Raw genomic sequence first — 18162 nt, forward strand, 5'->3', positions numbered from 1 at the left:
CATGATATTGGTATCTTGTGATTCTCACTCTTCATTCAGATGATGTCGAAACTCGACCAGTGTGCCTTCCAATGCACTACAGATGCATACAGATTTGCTGGGACACAACTAGTTTTGCTCATTCACTAAAGAATGATTGACACAACAGAAAATCGTATATTGGTATAGTGATCTTAAAAAAACATCTTACTATTGTAATTTTGGAAAATTAAATTCACTTTATATACCGGTAAACAAAAAGTGTAAATACAAAGAAAATCAGAAACCACAACATCTTTGTGCCTCCAGTCACCTTTACAGTTACATTTTTTTTTTAACAAATATCCAAAAGTACAGTTTTTTGCGAATTTTAGTTTTTTTTTTCACTGTGATGGTTGCCGGGTGGTAAAAATGCCCGGATGTCCGTCCCTGATAATATCTGAAAATCTAAGTGTAAGTCTTAATAAATTTTTACAAATGAACTCAACAAATTTCATATCTTGCTGATTTCCAAGACAATATTTTTAGCTCCGCTGTCGACTTTGTCGAGCGGAGCTTATCATATGAGTGATTGTACGTCGTCGTCCGTGTCAATGTTTTACTTTTTCGACTTCTTCTTGAAAACTACAAGCCTGAATGCTTTGATACTTGGTGTATATGTACCTTGGGTAGACCTCTCTCAGATTTGTTCATTTCGTGATGATATCTTCAATTCTCTAATTTTGGTGAATATTTTTGTCATTTTTAGTAAAAAGTGATATTTTCGACTTCTTGTTGAAAACCGCAAGTGCAATTGCTTTGATATTACATATATAGGTACTACATGTGGACCTCTCTCAGATTTGTTCATTTTGTAATGATATCTTCAATTCTCTAATTTTGGTGAATATTTTTGTCATTTTTGGTAAAAACTGATATTTTCGACTTCTTGTTAAAAACCGCAAGTGCAATTGCTTTGATACTACATATATAGGTACTACATGTGGACCTCTCTCAGATTTGTTCATTTTGTAATGATATCTTTAATTCTCTAATTTTGGTGAATATTTTTGTCATTTTTGGTAAAAACTGATATTTTCGACTTCTTGTTAAAAACCGCAAGTGCAATTGCTTTGATATTACATATATAGGTACTACATGTGGACCTCTCTCAGATTTGTTTATTTCGTGATGATATCTTCAATTCTCTAATTTTGGTGAATATTTTTGTCATTTTTGGTAAAAAGTGATATTTTTGACTTCTTGTTAAAAACCGCTAGTCCGATTGCTTTGATATTACATATATAGGTACTACATGTGGACCTCTTTCAGATTTGTTCATTTTGTGATGATATCTTCAATTCTCTAATTTTGGTGAATATTTTTGTCATTTTTGGTAAAAAGTGATATTTTCGACTTCTTGTTGAAAACTGTATGTCCGATTGCTTTGATATTACATATATAGGTACTACATGTGGACCTCTCTCAGATTTGTTCGTTTTGTGATGATATCTTCAATTCTCTAATTAATTTATTTTGGTGAATATTTTTGTAATTTTTGGTAAAAAGTGATATTTTCGACTTCTTGTTAAAAATTGTAAGTCCGATTGCTTTGATACTATTCATATTGTTCATTTTCTAATGATGTCTTCAGTTCTTTAATTGAAATGTGCATTGCTAACAGCGGAGCTATCTCAGCCGATAGGCTGCTTGTTAGTTGAATGCAACTGTGAAACTAACATTTGCATCACGTTAAATTTATATTCCCAAATTTAAATTACACAAATTTTTGTGTAAATTGTGAATAATAAATTACTGATTTTTGTTTGAAAATGACCTCCTTGTTGGTACCATCCATAATATTCACCAGTCACACAATGTAGTTGAATGCAACTGTGAAACTAACACTTGTATCACATTTGAATTTCTTTACCACAATTTGGATGAAATTTGTAATTTTAATTTTTATGTCAATTATAAATAACAGGATAACTGATTTTTTTTAGTCCCCGTTCGGACGAAGTCCGAAAACGGGGACTTATAATTCGGTCTCCGTCCGTCCGTGCGTCTGTGTGTCCGTGCGTCCATCCGGAGTCATATCTCAGAGTCCCTTGGACCGATTCCGTTCATTCTTTGCATGTGCCTAGTACTTTATGTGGGACATATGCACATGCAGTGGTTTAGCGATTCGATTCAAAATGGCCGACTGGCAGCCATCTTGTTTTTTGAAAATGTTGTATTTTGGACATGCTTTGTCAGTTTTCATTCAAACTTGGTACATAGATTATACATGTTAGGATACATGTCCATGATGATTTATTTCACAATTGGATCAAAGATGGCCGACTGGCAGCCATCTTGTTTTTTGAAAATGTCGTATTTTGGACATGCTTTGTCAGTTTTCATTCAAATTTAGTACATAGATCATACATGTTAGGATACATGTCCCGACCGTCCGTGAGTTCCTGAGTCTGTCCGTCCGACCGTCCGTGTGTCCGTCTGTCCGTGCGTCAGTCTATCCAACGTCATATTTCAGAATCCTGTGGACCAATTCCTTTCATTCTTTGCATGTGCCTAGTACCTTATGTGGGACATATGCACATGCAGTGGTTTAGTGATTCGATTCAAAATGGCCAACTGGCAGCCATCTTGTTTTTTGAAAATGTTGTATTTTGGACATGCTTTGTCAGTTTTCATTCAAATTTGGCACATACATGTACTTTATACATGTTAGGATGCATATCCATGACAATTTGTTTCAAAATCTGGTCAAGGATGGCCGATTGACAGCCATCTGACTTTTCCACAATTTATGTACCATTTTCATTCGTATTTGGCACATACATCATACATATCAGTGTGTTTCATAATCAGATCAAAGATGGCTGAATAACGGCTGTTTTTATTTTGGCCATATTACTATGACACGAAACACGTGTTTTGATGTAAATAAACAATCTGTTGTATACGCCACTTGGAACTCAAGTTTCAAGGACACGCTCGCGACAACCCCTCCGCTTTAATATGACGAGCACAAAGAGAACTTAACGGGGACTGTGTCATTTTCAATGACTTGTTTTAAAAAAAACATCCTTTTTAGAGCAAAATTACATTGATATTGATTAAGACCTACCTGTTGCTACCATCCCATAATATTTAACAGTCATTATCTCAATATTTTCCCACATCCATGTTTTACTGAATTCTAATTTTAAATTAAGGCACACTATATGATTACTATATTTTTTTTTATAAACACCTGTGACCTTAGAGACCTGATAAATTCTAAGCATTGTATGCTGCAGCTAATAAATATGCGTGCAGAATACAGAGTTAAACCAAGTAGGAGTTGATATAAACACCTGTGTGGTGGCCTCTTATGCTGTTATCATTGCTATCAGTAAAGTAATTGATGTCATTGCAGTGGCTGAAGGCAAATGAGATTGAACTTTTTTAATTTTAATCTGTTTTTTTACACTTCATTCGTCCTTTTTGCCATTTTGTTTCTGTTTATATTTTTTTTTGGGGGGGTGCTTATTTGAGTCGGTGACAATGTATCAAATGATGGAGTTGTAGTATTTTATAACTCCGTCAAATACATTCTCAAATGTACCAGTTTGGGTAAGAACTTCAGAATATGTTGTGGACTGTTTCATTTTAAGAGTCTTTTTCCCGCCAAATCATAGCACATTTTCATTTCTGTTTATTCAGAGTTTTTTGATCAAAATTTATCAGAAAATACAAAAAAAAACTACTGTTTAAAGGAATTATTCAGAGACACTGTGGTACATGTATGTTTCAATACGCAAATCATTGCATGTCATCTGTCATCTTTTCATGAATGGAGAGAAGTCATGGTTGATTTGAGAACATCCAGGCAAAGATTATGCTGTCTTTATTCATGAGATAACCAATACCCAGTACAATACTACTATATCATTACTTTGTGTTGCATAGAACACTAGACTGCTATTTTGTCAACAATTGGGTTCAATTGCGATATATTAAAAACATTACACTGATTGGACATCAAGTAGTAATTCCTTTAAATTGACAAAATTGTGCATACGTTTTATTATTTTTGGAGCAAATTCATCAAGTTTGAATATTTTTGTTTTCTGTTTCATCTTGATAAAACTATTGTTGATTTGTAAGATAAAAACGTTGCTATGGCAGCGAACATAGCAGTGTTTTAATGATTCTGTCCTAATATCAAAAAGCAGAAGCTGATTTGACGTACATAAGTTATACTGCTAGTCAGCTTGAATTTCAATAATCAAGATTCCTGAAAATAAGCCATCAAATCTAGAGGCTATGATTTCATGGTTTTAACATGTACACACATAGACAGACTGCAATACTCATGAAATTTAAATCAGTTTGAAATTTCTAATTCCCTCTGAGGCAGCTGTCTGATCAGATGAACTAATCTTATCTCTCATCCTTGTCAAATACTTTTTACTTTCAAAAAAACATACACATCCACATTTTTTTTATCTAAAATTGTATTTTAATATCAAAATTGTGACTCATTTGTCCTGCTTCCATAACTTCTCATTTCTCTATAAATTATTGTAACTAGGCAATTGAATGTGATTATTCAAAGGCATTTTCATCTTTTTGTTAATTTTGCAAATAAATTCTATGTGAATTAAATATTTATTATTAATTATTTATTTATTTATTTATTTATTTATTAAGCCTTATTTTATGAGGGAAACCCAGTAAGCCTCAGCATAGCCGCTTAGCTGCTCCAGGTCTCATTTAGTACAAAAACTGGGTAATATATTAACAGCCATAAATTTACTCTGACAAAAAATACAAGAATCAGTTCCAATAATCCTTGAAGTCAGCATGTTTAAAACTACTTAATGAGCTGCATGTACTTGCTTGTATACTTGACTCAATACAGTGTTCAATGCTGACAACGACTCCAATTATTTGCATGGATATGTGCTCAAGACATCCTACATGTTTCTAAATGTATGACTTTTGCAATGATTTGCATACATGTATCGTGTATTTTCAGTTCATAAAATAGGTTTTAAGTGGCATCCGAAATATACTGAAGTCTGTTCACGTTGTCATTGATTAGCCAACAAACACTTGATAATTCAGCAGTACATCGAGCAAAGAACGTTCTCATTTATTGGTTTTTGAATATCGTGCATGTAGTAAGACATGCATGTTATAATTTCAATAGATCACTACCCATTTCAGCATATTTTGTATCTTGAGATGATATCATTTAGTAAGTGAAATATCTTTGGGTAAGATTTTAATAGATAAAAGAATCCCTTATAGATGATGAGAAAAAAGCAATTTACACTTCATGTGTATTATCACTTTCACAGACCATGGATTAAAAAAACAAAATAAAAAATAATGGTCTCAGTCTCTTTGGAATTTCCCAAACAGTTATTCCAAATCAACGTGTGGAGACTATTTCGACTCCATTCACATTCTGACAGAAGCATAGAATTTTTTATTTTAAGGAAGAGTCTGTTATTGAAGTAAATTAAATTTGTTTTTATCGTCTTTTTAGCTCCGCTGTCGACTTTGTCAAGCGGAGCTTATCATATGAGTGATTGTCCGTCGTCGTCGTCCGTCTCCGTCGTCGTCGTCGTCCGTGTCGATGTTTTACTTTTTCGACTTCTTCTTGAAAACTACAAGCCTGAATGCTTTGATACTTGGTGTATATGTACCTTAGGTAGACCTCTCTCAGATTTGTTCATTTCGTGATGATATCTTCAATTCTCTAATTTTGGTGAATATTTTTGTCATTTTTAGTAAAAAGGGATATTTTCGACTTCTTGTTGAAAACCGCAAGTGCAATTGCTTTGATATTACATATATAGGTACTACATGTGGACCTCTCTCAGATTTGTTCATTTTGTAATGATATCTTTAATTCTCTAATTTTGGTGAATATTTTTGTCATTTTTGGTAAAAAGTGATATTTTCGACTTCTTGTTGAAAACCGCAAGTCCAATTGCTTTGATATTACATATATAAGTACTACATGTCGACCTCTCTCAGATTTGTTCATTTTGTAATGATATCTTCAATTCTCTAATTTTGGTGAATATTTTTGTAATTTTTGGTAAAAAGTGATATTTTCGACTTCTTGTTGAAAACCGCAAGTCCAATTGCTTTGATATTACATATATAGGTACTACATGTGGACCTCTCTCAGATTTGTTCATTTTGTAATGATATCTTTAATTCTCTAATTTTGGTGAATATTTTTGTCATTTTTGGTAAAAAGTGATATTTTCGACTTCTTGTTGAAAACCGCAAGTCCAATTGCTTTGATATTACATATATAAGTACCACATGTCGACCTCTCTCAGATTTGTTCATTTTGTAATGATATCTTCAATTCTCTAATTTTGGTGAATATTTTTGTAATTTTTGTTAAAAAGTGATATTTTCGACTTCTTGTTGAAAACCGCAAGTCCAATTGCTTTGATATTACATATATAGGTACTACATGTGGACCTCTCTCAGATTTGTTCATTTTGTAATGATATCTTTAATTCTCTAATTTTGGTGAATATTTTTGTAATTTTTGGTAAAAAGTGATATTTTTGGCTTGTTGAAAACCGCAAGTCCAATTGCTTTGATATTACATATATAGGTACTACATGTGGACCTCTCTCAGATTTGTTCATTTCATAATGATATCTTTAATTCTCTAATTTTGATGAATATTTTTGTAATTTTTGGTAAAAAGTGATATTTTCGACTTCTTGTTGAAAACCGCAAGTCCAATTGCTTTGATATTACATATATAGGTACTACATGTGGACCTCTCTCAGATTTGTTCATTTTGTAATGATATCTTTAATTCTCTAATTTTGGTGAATATTTTTGTAATTTTTGGTAAAAAGTGATATTTTTGACTTGTTGAAAACCGCAAGTCCAATTGCTTTGATATTACATATATAGGTACTACATGTGGACCTCTCTCAGATTTGTTCATTTCATAATGATATATTTAATTCTCTAATTTTGATGAATATTTTTGTAATTTTTGGTAAAAAGTGATATTTTCGACTTCTTGTTGAAAACCGCAAGTCCAATTGCTTTGATATATTATACATATAGGTACTACATGTGGACCTCTCTCAGATTTGTTCATTTTCTAATGATATCTTCAGTTCTTTAATTGCCATGTGCATTGCTAACAGCGGAGCTATCTCAGCCGACAGGCTGCTTGTTTATGTTCAAATTGAAAGTCTCTGAATTCCTGTAAACAAACAGTGTGTACTGCCCTGTATTTTCCTGAATATAAGTATTTTAGTAGCTTGTAACCAAATAAAATTTGATGACAACAAGTAGCCTTAATTTTATCAAAGGTCTGTAAATAAGTTTAAACTTGTTTGTTTTTTTATCCAGTTTTTGAAAGAGACATAGTTATCATAGCATGCACTTGATTCTCTCCAATGATGGTGAATTTTAATTCCTTTTTTCATCAGCTTTGTGAGATTGACTGTATAGTTTATGGTTATGGGATACTATTTTAATTCTATAAATTTGCATGTAGTGGCATATCCACAGTAACCAATATGGTTTGTACAGTTCATCATTCTCATTAATTTCCACTGCTGACTTTGTTTTAAATTTACCCCAAGCAAATATTTTATTTTTTCTCCCTTTTAAATCTGCATCAAAACATGTAATCAGTTTCACAGTTCAAGAGAAACACTATTATAATGATAATCCACATTATCTCTGTCATATGATTGATAATGGCCAATCATAACCGACAATCTCTGTCATGTGATTGGTAATGGCAAATCATAATTACGAAACTTGTGGGATTTTAATTAATAATGTCTGCTTCTTATTTATTTCTTCATCTACCTAACAGCTAGCTAATCATTAATATCATTGATGGTCTTTTTTCTGGTTTTAAAAAATTTGTAATCAATCTCTACAGATGTGTATAAATGTTATTACATTTCTGAATTCAGATTGTAGATAAGATTAAAGATGTTAACCCCAAAATGCCCTGGTTGTTATTCAATCTAACCATCAAGACTGGATCCGTAAAAAGTCAGGGACATTATAAATTATATAATACCATGTAATAATAAGCTGTGACTATCTCTGTAAACTTTAACGATAATGCTGTATTTAGATTTTTAATTCTTGTAATTCTAAACCAGAAGTTCTTTGTAGTTTCAAATGTGTATATAGGTAGCTGGAAGGGGTTAGTATTAAATTGATATTATTTTTCATTATTTTCATTTTCTGCCATGTTATTTAGACTCAGTATTGAATGGAAATTTCAAAAAAAAGACACAACTCTTGGCTCTTTAAATGAATTATGAAAATGAAAGCTTTCACAATATGTAATATAATTTTGTAGAACGTGACAAATCTTGTTAGTCACTTAGTCACACCCTGCGGCTCTAGATGGCCACTATATTTCAGTAGGCAGTGATTGAAAATTTCAACCACGTCTCTTTCGGCCATTATTTTAAGGTTCTGATAACTATTAACATATAACATATTAAACATGAAATATTTGTTTTCACTTACTAATAACTCTTACATTAGTGAGAGTATGTCTTTAATGTAAGATGCTAGTACATAGGTCAGAATTGCTAGATTCCAGATCCATGTGATTTTGATGTACAATAATAATTTCTACAACTTGCACAGAAATTCATCATTTGGTAATGATGCTACAAATGTTTCACTATTTTCAGTGTCATGTCTGGTAACCGTGTCTTTAAGAAACACTAAATCAAACAGTCTCGTTAACTTGATATTTTGATTGGAGTCAAAATTAATTGCGTGATATTTCATAATTAGATACTAGGATCTTGTTTGAGTACAGCTCAAGTAAATTTGATCTGCACTATAATAGAAAGGGTAAATCATCGGGAGCAATTTAAGTGTGGTTTATACATGTACACAGACAATATTTGAATTCACTGTCAATTACGTCAATGAATTCTTTTGTGTTATCAACACTTTTTATTATATTCATTTTTTTTTTGCATCAAAGGAAATTCTGTCTGATATGTAGATTTATTTGTAACTTCAATGCAAATTAAACTTTGTAGTTGGCTGCCAGAAATCACATGATACAATAACTCTAACATGATTGGCTGAATGTGAATTTAGACATGATAGAATGTTTTTCTCTTTTCTGAGTTCCCCGTAAACTATTCCTTCATTATACAAATATCTGGGGGCTACTGCAGACTAGAAAGAAAAGCTTTTCCATTAAATCGAGTCGGTCTAAGTAATGCCTCCGAGACAGCTGTATATTATTACTGATTAGTACAAGCTAAATGTCAAATTAGTTGTGCATCTACGATGTTAAGGTAGAGATGCAGTTTATTTGGCTTGCTTTTTAATTGAGTAATTAGACAATGAAGATGGTATTATATATCCAACATGTTGTATATTTTCTGAAAGCTTATTATACAAACTTTGTAAAACTTGTCTTTATTTTAAATATCCAGAATGCGTTTTTGATTTTGGGTCAAAAATATGCTTTTTTGGACAAAAGTGGTTTAAAAAAAATTAGCTTAAAAACTTCAAGTCCATTTGTGGGTAAAATTACATCACTGGATACCTTGGTATACTACTAATTCAAATGCGTCCACTCATCTCTCTAACGACTTTCAAAGTCGCACAGCATGACCTCAAAGTTCACTCTTTTCTATTTTTGCATAATTTATATATCCATGTTAATTGCGGACTTGTTATTTTTGTTCCACTCGCCGTAATAAACTGTCCGGACGCATTTTGAAGGGGGAACACCTTGTCAATAATGTGTGAAAATTTCGAGGCAAATGGCCAAAGCGTCTATCAGCTATTTTAATTTAAAACCCAAGAATTCACCAAAAATAGAAGACGAGAAAAAGGCTAATTTGCATATTTGTGCGTTAAACCGGGATTTACTGCTTTGTCATACTTTGTCATACTTTCTAGACTATTGAAATTGAAAGTTGACGTATAGACATAGACATTTTATGTAAAATCGTTGGACCAGAACAACTGCTCTTGAATATATAAATCAGAAACACGTCATTCATACCAGTGTTTTGATGGGGTCGGTAAAAACACGTGGCAATGCCCAGTAAATATAACGTCATCTCATGAATTATTAAACAGGGGGCGGTCCTAGGAAGGTGACCTTTTATCACGATCAAAACATGGCTTCTCTTCGATGTATTTTCAATAAAAAATCTACGAGTATTTCAGAGCCTATGGTTTACCGTGAAGAGTACAAAGTGGGATATTAAATTATTTATCCTTGATGATTTTTATGTAGTATTGAGAACCAACTCCAGGAAGCGAACGCACAATAATGAATAATCGCGTAATCCTAGAATCGAAACGCGAGGCACAGAAGTTTTGTTCATCGTTTCCAATCCCATTTTTCCCACTGCAACATATTTGTTAAAAGAAATATTTGAATTATGTTCGTTTTTTAAGGAGGCATTTTTTTATTTTTCCGATTTTGGCAACGCCTTATTCAGGGATTTTCTAAGACAGTCGCAGACAATCAGCGCACGGATGTACGTACAAAACATGCTGTTGTACTACCGGCGACGGTCGCCTGCAAGAAGAGAGCTCCAGCTCCTAACGTAAAAGTTTTAAAATTTCGACCGGTTTTAAATAGTTAGTGTTGGAAATCTGACATGTTTTAAGAGTGCAAAATTAAGGTGCATTTTCGAGCGGTCGAATTTTTCTGAATAGAAATCGGCAAATGAAAAAAACAGGAGTGCTAAACAGTGTGCTTCGGTAGTTTAAAAAAATGGAATGTCCGTCAAATTTACGTAAACTTCCCCATTTTTCACGGAAAAAGCAAAGGTCGTGGCCGTGTTGCAGGCTAAAAAACTCAAAAATCAAAACAAAATCATCAATCAGTAAGTATTATGACAAGGAAAGCAAAACATCAGACGCGGAGAAGCGGTCAGCGCGTCGAAAGAGTTGTTACCGTAATGTATCAAGTTACCTCTCCCTGTGATTTATTTTTCATTGAAATTATTTGGTTGTTTTCAATTAATTTTAGCGTACCTTTGCAATTTATTTTAGCATTGTCAGTTGTTTGCTTCATTGAATTAAACGGAGTTCGTCCGGTTGCAAACAAAGCTGTCTCGCACCACCGAGCAAAACTTGCGAATGATCGAAGTACAGGTACCCATTGGACAACTTGAAAGATACACAAAAGTTTGTATCTCCCCGACCCAGTGCAATATATCCGGTTAGAATCAAAGCTCACGTGTCCCTTATTTGAGGGACCAGATTCTGCCGTAAATTCGGGATGGGATTTAGAAAAAAAATAAAATGGGACTTTTAAGGTGTATTTTGGCGTCATTTCAATCATTCCTAATGCCTAAAATAGAGTCTAAGTTTTACCGTAGTCATTGACGCCTATTCAAGAGTATGATGTTTATTGTGACTAGCGTGAATGGCCCGGGGTAAGCTTCGTTTCGACTATGAGCAGTTATCACTGTAAACAATGTTAAATTATTCTTCACATGCTCAGTTTATTTTTTGAGAACAATTATTTAAAAATAAAATCTCTCAGTCAATCAGAAACTCGGATTCATGCCTTCAGGGAAAGTCATGTTTGGACGCTCACATCGATTTGTTTTTCGTTCGGTGGGCTGATGCCTTCGGTGTAGCTTTTGCATCTTCCGACATAGAAATCATCTGAATCTTCTTTCTACCTTTCTTTCTTTTCACACCACGCATAATGTAATGATAAAAATTAAGAAAAACGCTGAGGAAATATAATGTTTGGTTTGCTAGCGAGCGAGAACTGATTTGAGAATAATTGCACATGCGCGTGAATTGAATGAACTATGACCCGTACAATCTCGATTTGCATATTGTCAATCAAAGGTCTTGTTATTTGGTTACTCATGCAAATTAGGCAATTGGACATAAACATTGCCACGTGTGAGTGTTTTTTATTTTTAACCAGAAAATAAACAGCAATGTTAACGGTGTTCCAATAAGAATTCATTGGTCAAATTTTCACAGAATGTTCTTTAGATAAAAATCTATATAAAAAACGAAAAAAACTATTTTTGATTGAAATTCACAAATAAAGTGCATCTCTACCTTAATTTGACTTTTATTTTCTAGACTTGTTCAACCTGCACGTTATGTCATCACACCACATTGTTTTCAATGTTGTATTCCCTATGTTTTACCTTGTTGTAATTGTATATATGTGTCCTGACAATGGGCGAATACAATTAAGATAAGGGAGGGGAACTGGAGGGCTGGGGTGAGACTGCCCTGAGGAACTCTTACCAATCAAACTTGTCAATCTAATGTTATTCTTTTTTTTTTCTTTTTTCAGGAGTCAAATCTCCAGGTCAAGATGAAGTTGACTCTGCAAGGGTAAGATAGATGTATTACTGTGATTTATTACATAGTTTTCTTCTGAGTGAATACAGTATGGAGTCCAAATGTCTGCTCATTGTGTAGTCATACTTGGTTGCTATGGTATCAAGTCCTTCTATAACCTATGACCTTTATCTTACTCAGTTTCAGGATGTTATTGTTCAAAAGATTATGTGGCTTGTCAGTAGTTACGATTGGTCATGTGATCAACTATTCTATTATGTCATCACACAGTAACATGTTTATCGACTACGACATGAATTCGCTCTGAAGTCACCTCTAAACCCCATATTTTCTAATACATAGTTGTCATTGTCATACTAATTACTGTAAAGACATCGTCAGCTGGAAGTCTCCACTGATAGTGGATATGAAGGGGATATGATGGCATCGGCAGGCTATGTCTTTTACTGCGTGCTGAGATATATGTTTTTGCATCAGTCTAATACTAACCAGAAAAACTTCATGCTTTTTCTTCATTTTCTATAAATAATTCATTCTATTACTGACCTACTAATCGACTAGCATTTGAAAAATTGATTCAATGACAAATTGAAATAGAAACAACAAATTTTAATATATTTCAAAGGGATTCAAGGTTTCTGGAACGTATGATAACAAGCCACTCATCTTGGTTATTTTCATTTGAATATTTTAAGTGTTTTCAGGTCTAACGAATTCATTATTTTGCTCCATGTTCATGTTTAACAAATAAACCTACTAGTAGGAACAATTAAATTTGGTGTTCCAAATCTCCTCTAGAATAACTAAAATTCTGCAAATATTGGGCAGGTGTTTTTTTGGTAGGAAATCAGTTATATGACTCAGTCATGGTCAGTCAATTCCAACTCGTTGTGAATTAGAGCGTATACTAGACATTTAAATTATTCATCCATTGTCACACTGTCCCATTCACTCAATCATTCATTTTTCACTGCCACTCTGCACTGTTAGAGAAGAGCAAAAATCAGAGCTGTTGGAAAGTTCCTTGAGGTGAGAGGTCGAATGTCAAGGGTCACTTTACTTCCACACTTTTAATATCGATAATAGATACCAAACATGTTATGGACAATTTTAGTTTATATGTTTTATTGTTTTGCTCTTATAAATATCTTAATATAATGGTAGCCTGCCAGTAATAGACCATTTTCTGTTCATTGCGAGATCTAGTTTTATGTGTGAAATCAAATATGAAAAACAGGACAAACGAAGGTCATAATTTCTGAGTTTCGTCAAAACATCGCATGGGATTTTGACAAATACGAATGTATTTTGGTGGGTATTTCTATGCTTAAAGGTCTGTGGTTGTCACACTGTGCGTGTTTGAATTTCATGTAAACAAACCATGTATTTTACAGTTGGATACGTTATGAGTTCCATATCAAACAGGAAGTGGTGTGATGTTCACCGACCTTTAATATGCACTTTCGATGGAATTAGGGGATTTCAATGCCATGATTTCCTCTGAAAGTTTCTAAACTAACAGACATTCGATATTCGCCTTTCACGCAATACTCAAGATCTAACAGTGATCGGAATATCGCCTATTGGCCAAAAACCATTCATTTACTACCAATCCCTATATTAATAACATTTTATTAGAAAATGAATGCTTTGTAAAGCATTAAACAATCTAAATTGTTTCCATAACAAATCCCTCCCAAAACTCCCTGTAGATAGCTCTCAAATAGCATGTTTCAATTATTTTTATATTCTTTTAATTTTTGTTCCTACTTATTTGCTACCTTCCTACTTATGCTCAGTGGCGCTCAGGTAGATGGAAAACTAGAGTTAATGCAGTTAACCGATTCAATGAGGTGAGGTCAAAGTTGAAAGCTGTTCAGCACGTCAGTTGCTTGGTAACAATAGTAACCAATCCTAGTCTCATTCCCATAACATGGTGATCAGGGTAAAAGGTCACATTCACAAACACAAACAGAATGCTTTATATTTTATTTTGCATTGCTTTATTTTTATTTGTTTTATTAATTATAAATTATGGAATTTATAAAAGAATCAGGTTAACACAATTTAAAGGTGTCAGGTGACTTGTCTTTTATTAAAAATTGAATACTTTGACTAAAATTGATTTTATTTTTGTGGCTGAAACATTTGAAATGGAATTGTTTTTTCAGCTCATCAAAATTATATTTCAGTCAAAACCTTTAAAATGTTTTTTTTTCTGAATTTGTAATTTTTTACAAAGTTCTAAACAGTTTGCATTTTGTGTATTCTCTCCTTTACCATCACTAATTCTTTCATTTCTTTTTTGTTCGAACAAACCTATATCAAAAATATGGAGTTTAATAATAATTTTTTTTCTTTTTAGGTGTCCACTGCTACTCGTTCAAAGCCACGGCCTAGTACAGGAACAATCAAGAAAACCACTTCTAGTCGAGTTGGCAATGCTCCACGTATGTATATGCATATTGCCATTTTTAACTCACATTGTCAATAGTTGGGTAATTTTATCTGATGAAGTTATTGCACTAAATATATCTTAAAACTTGTGGAATAAAAGGGTGCTATGGCGAAGGTGAAAGCTTTTTGTTAATTGGGTTGGGGGAGGGGCTATTCCATTCTGACAGTTTACTTAGGACAGGGAGACTACGGTCAGCCATCATGTTGTTTACGTCTGGAGGCATCCAGTCTTTCTTAATAGTATTGAATTATGCATGGGTGAGTGGATCTTATCGTCTATGTCAGCTTAGCCATGGGATCTACCACTCAGCCTACGTCTATGTCAGCTTAGCTGTGGGATCTACCACTCAGCCTACGTCTATGTCAGCTTAGCCGTGGGATCTACCACTCAGCCTATGTCTTTGTCTGCTTAGCCGAGGGAACTACCACTCAGCCTATGTCTTTGTCAGCTTAGCCGAGGGATCTACCACTCAGCCTACGTCTATGTCAGCTTAGCCGTGGGATCTACCACTCAGCCTATGTCTATGTCAGCTTAGCCATGGGATCTACCACTCAGCCTACGTCTATGTCAGCTTAGCTGTGGGATCTACCACTCAGCCTATGTCTATGTCAGCTTAGCCATGGGATCTACCACTCAGCCTACGTCTATGTCAGCTTAGCCATGGGATCTACCACTCAGCCTACGTCTATGTCAGCTTAGCCGTGGGATCTACCACTCAGCCTACGTCTATGTCAGCTTAGCCGTGGGATCTACCACTCAGCCTACGTCTATGTCAGCTTAGCCATGGGATCTACCACTCAGCCTACGTCTATGTCAGCTTAGGCGTGGGATCTACCACTCAGCCTACGTCTATGTCAGCTTAGCCGTTGGATCTACCACTCAGCCTACGTCTATGTCAGCTTAGCTTTGGGATCTACCACTCAGCCTATGTCTATGTCAGCTTAGCCATGGGATCTACCACTCAGCCTACGTCTATGTCAGCTTAGCCGTGGGATCTACCATTCAGCCTACGTCTATGTCAGCTTAGCCATGGGATCCACCACTCAGCCTACGTCTATGTCAGCTTAGCCGTGGGATCTACCACTCAGCCTACGTCTATGTCAGCTTAGCCGTGGGATCTACAACTCAGCCTACGTCTATGTCAGCTTAGCTGTGGGATCTACCACTCAGCCTACGTCTATGTCAGCTTAGCTGTGGGATCTACCACTCGGCCTACGTCTATGTCAGCTTAGCCGTGGGATCTACCACTCAGCCTACATCTATGTCAGCTTAGCTGTGGGATCTACCACTCAGCTTACGTCTATGTCAGCTTAGCCGTGGGATCTACCACTCAGCCTACGTCTATGTCAGCTTAGCCGTGGGATCTACCACTCAGCCTACGTCTATGTCAGCTTAGCTTTGGGATCTACCACTCAGCCTATGTCTATGTCAGCTTAGCCATGGGATCTACCACTCAGCCTATGTCTATGTCAGCTTAGCTTTGGGATCTACCACTCAGCCTATGTCTATGTCAGCTTAGCCATGGGATCTACCACTCAGCCTATGTCTATGTCAGCTTAGCCATGGGATCTACCACTCAGCCTACGTCTATGTCAGCTTAGCCGTGGGATCTACCATTCAGCCTACGTCTATGTTAGCTTAGCCATGGGATCTACCACTCAGCCTACGTCTATGTCAGCTTAGCCGTGGGATCTACCACTCAGCCTACGTCTATGTCAGCTTAGCCGTGGGATCTACAACTCAGCCTACGTCTATGTCAGCTTAGCCGTGGGATCTACCACTCAGCCTACGTCTATGTCAGCTTAGCTGTGGGATCTACCACTCGGCCTATGTCTATGTCAGCTTAGCTGTGGGATCTACCACTCGGCCTACGTCTATGTCAGCTTAGCCGTGGGATCTACAACTCAGCCTACATCTATGTCAGCTTAGCCGTGGGATCTACCACTCAGCTTACGTCTATGTCAGCTTAGCCGTGGGATCTACCACTCAGCCTACGTCTATGTCAGCTTAGCCGTGGGATCTACCACTCAGCCTACGTCTATGTCAGCTTAGCCGTGGGATCTACCACTCAGCCTATGTCTATGTCAGCTTAGCCGTGGGATCTACCACTCAGCCTACGTCTATGTCAGCTTAGCCGTGGGATCTACCACTCAGCCTACGTCTATGTCAGCTTAGCCGTGGGATCTACCACTCAGCCTACGTCTATGTCAGCTTAGCCGTGGAATCTACCACTCAGCCTATGTCTATGTCAGCTTAGCCGTGGGATCTACCACTCAGCCTATGTCTATGTCAGCTTAGCCGTGGGATCTACCACTCAGCCTACGTCTATGTCAGCTTAGCCGTGGGATCTACCACTCAGCCTACGTCTATGTCAGCTTAGCCGTGGGATCTACCACTCAGCCTACGTCTATGTCAGCTTAGCCGTGGGATCTACCACTCAGCCTACGTCTATTTCAGCTTAGCTGTGGGATCTACCACTCGGCCTACGTCTATGTCAGCTTAGCTGAGGGATCTACCACTCGGCCTACTACTATGTCAGCTTAGCCGTGGGATCTACCACTCAGTCTACGTCTATGTCAGCTTAGCCATGGGATCTACCACTCAGCCTAAGTCTATGTCAGCTTAGCCGTGGGATCTACCACTCAGCCTATGTCTATGTCAGCTTAGCCGTGGGATCTACAACTCAGCCTACGTCTATGTCAGCTTAGCCGTGGGATCTACCACTCAGCCTATGTCTATGTCAGCTTAGCCGTGGGATCTACCACTCAGCCTATGTCTATGTCAGCTTAGCTGTGGGATCTACCACTCAGCCTATGTCTATGTCAGCTTAGTCGTGGGATCTACCACTCAGCCTATGTCTATGTCAGCTTAGCCGTGGGATCTACCACTCAGCCTACGTCTATGTCAGCTTAGCCGTGGGATCTACCACTCAGCCTACGTCTATGTCAGCTTAGCCGTGGGATCTACCACTCAGCCTATGTCTATGTCAGCTTAGCCGTGGGATCTACAACTCAGCCTATGTCTATGTCAGCTTAGCCGTGGGATCTACCACTCAGCCTACGTCTATGTCAGCTTAGCCTTGGGATCTACCACTCAGCCTACGTCTATGTCAGCTTAGCTGTGGGATCTACCACTCAGCCTACGTCTATGTCAGCTTAGCCGTGGGATCTACCACTCGGCCTACGTCTATGTCAGCTTTGCCATGGGATCTACCACTCAGCCTACGTCTATGTCAGCTTAGCTGTGGGATCTACCACTCAGCCTACGTCTATGTCAGCTTAGCTGTGGGATCTACCACTCAGCCTATGTCTATGTCAGCTTAGCCGTGGGATCTACCACTCAGCTTATGTCTATGTCAGCTTAGCCGTGGGATCTACCACTCAGCCTACGTC

The 18162-nt window shown here is 36.3% G+C and overlaps 1 protein-coding gene across 9 annotated transcripts in view; it reads left to right on the plus strand.

The window, feature by feature from the left end:
• Window positions 1–18162, plus strand: part of LOC100374322 (CLIP-associating protein 1-B-like) — a 111583-nt gene that overhangs the window by 59544 nt on the left and 33877 nt on the right. For all 9 annotated transcript variants that reach the window (XM_085495258.1, XM_085495261.1, XM_085495260.1 and 6 more), the window contains 2 exons: window positions 12305–12345; window positions 14678–14762. In XM_085495258.1, coding sequence (XP_085351384.1) covers window positions 12305–12345; window positions 14678–14762 — 126 coding nt within the window. The remainder of the gene's footprint in view (window positions 1–12304; window positions 12346–14677; window positions 14763–18162) is intronic.

The sequence above is a fragment of the Saccoglossus kowalevskii genome, chromosome 21 (genome assembly GCF_978046115.1).
Source record: "Saccoglossus kowalevskii chromosome 21, keSacKowa6.1, whole genome shotgun sequence".
NCBI classification, from domain to species: domain Eukaryota; kingdom Metazoa; phylum Hemichordata; class Enteropneusta; family Harrimaniidae; genus Saccoglossus; species Saccoglossus kowalevskii.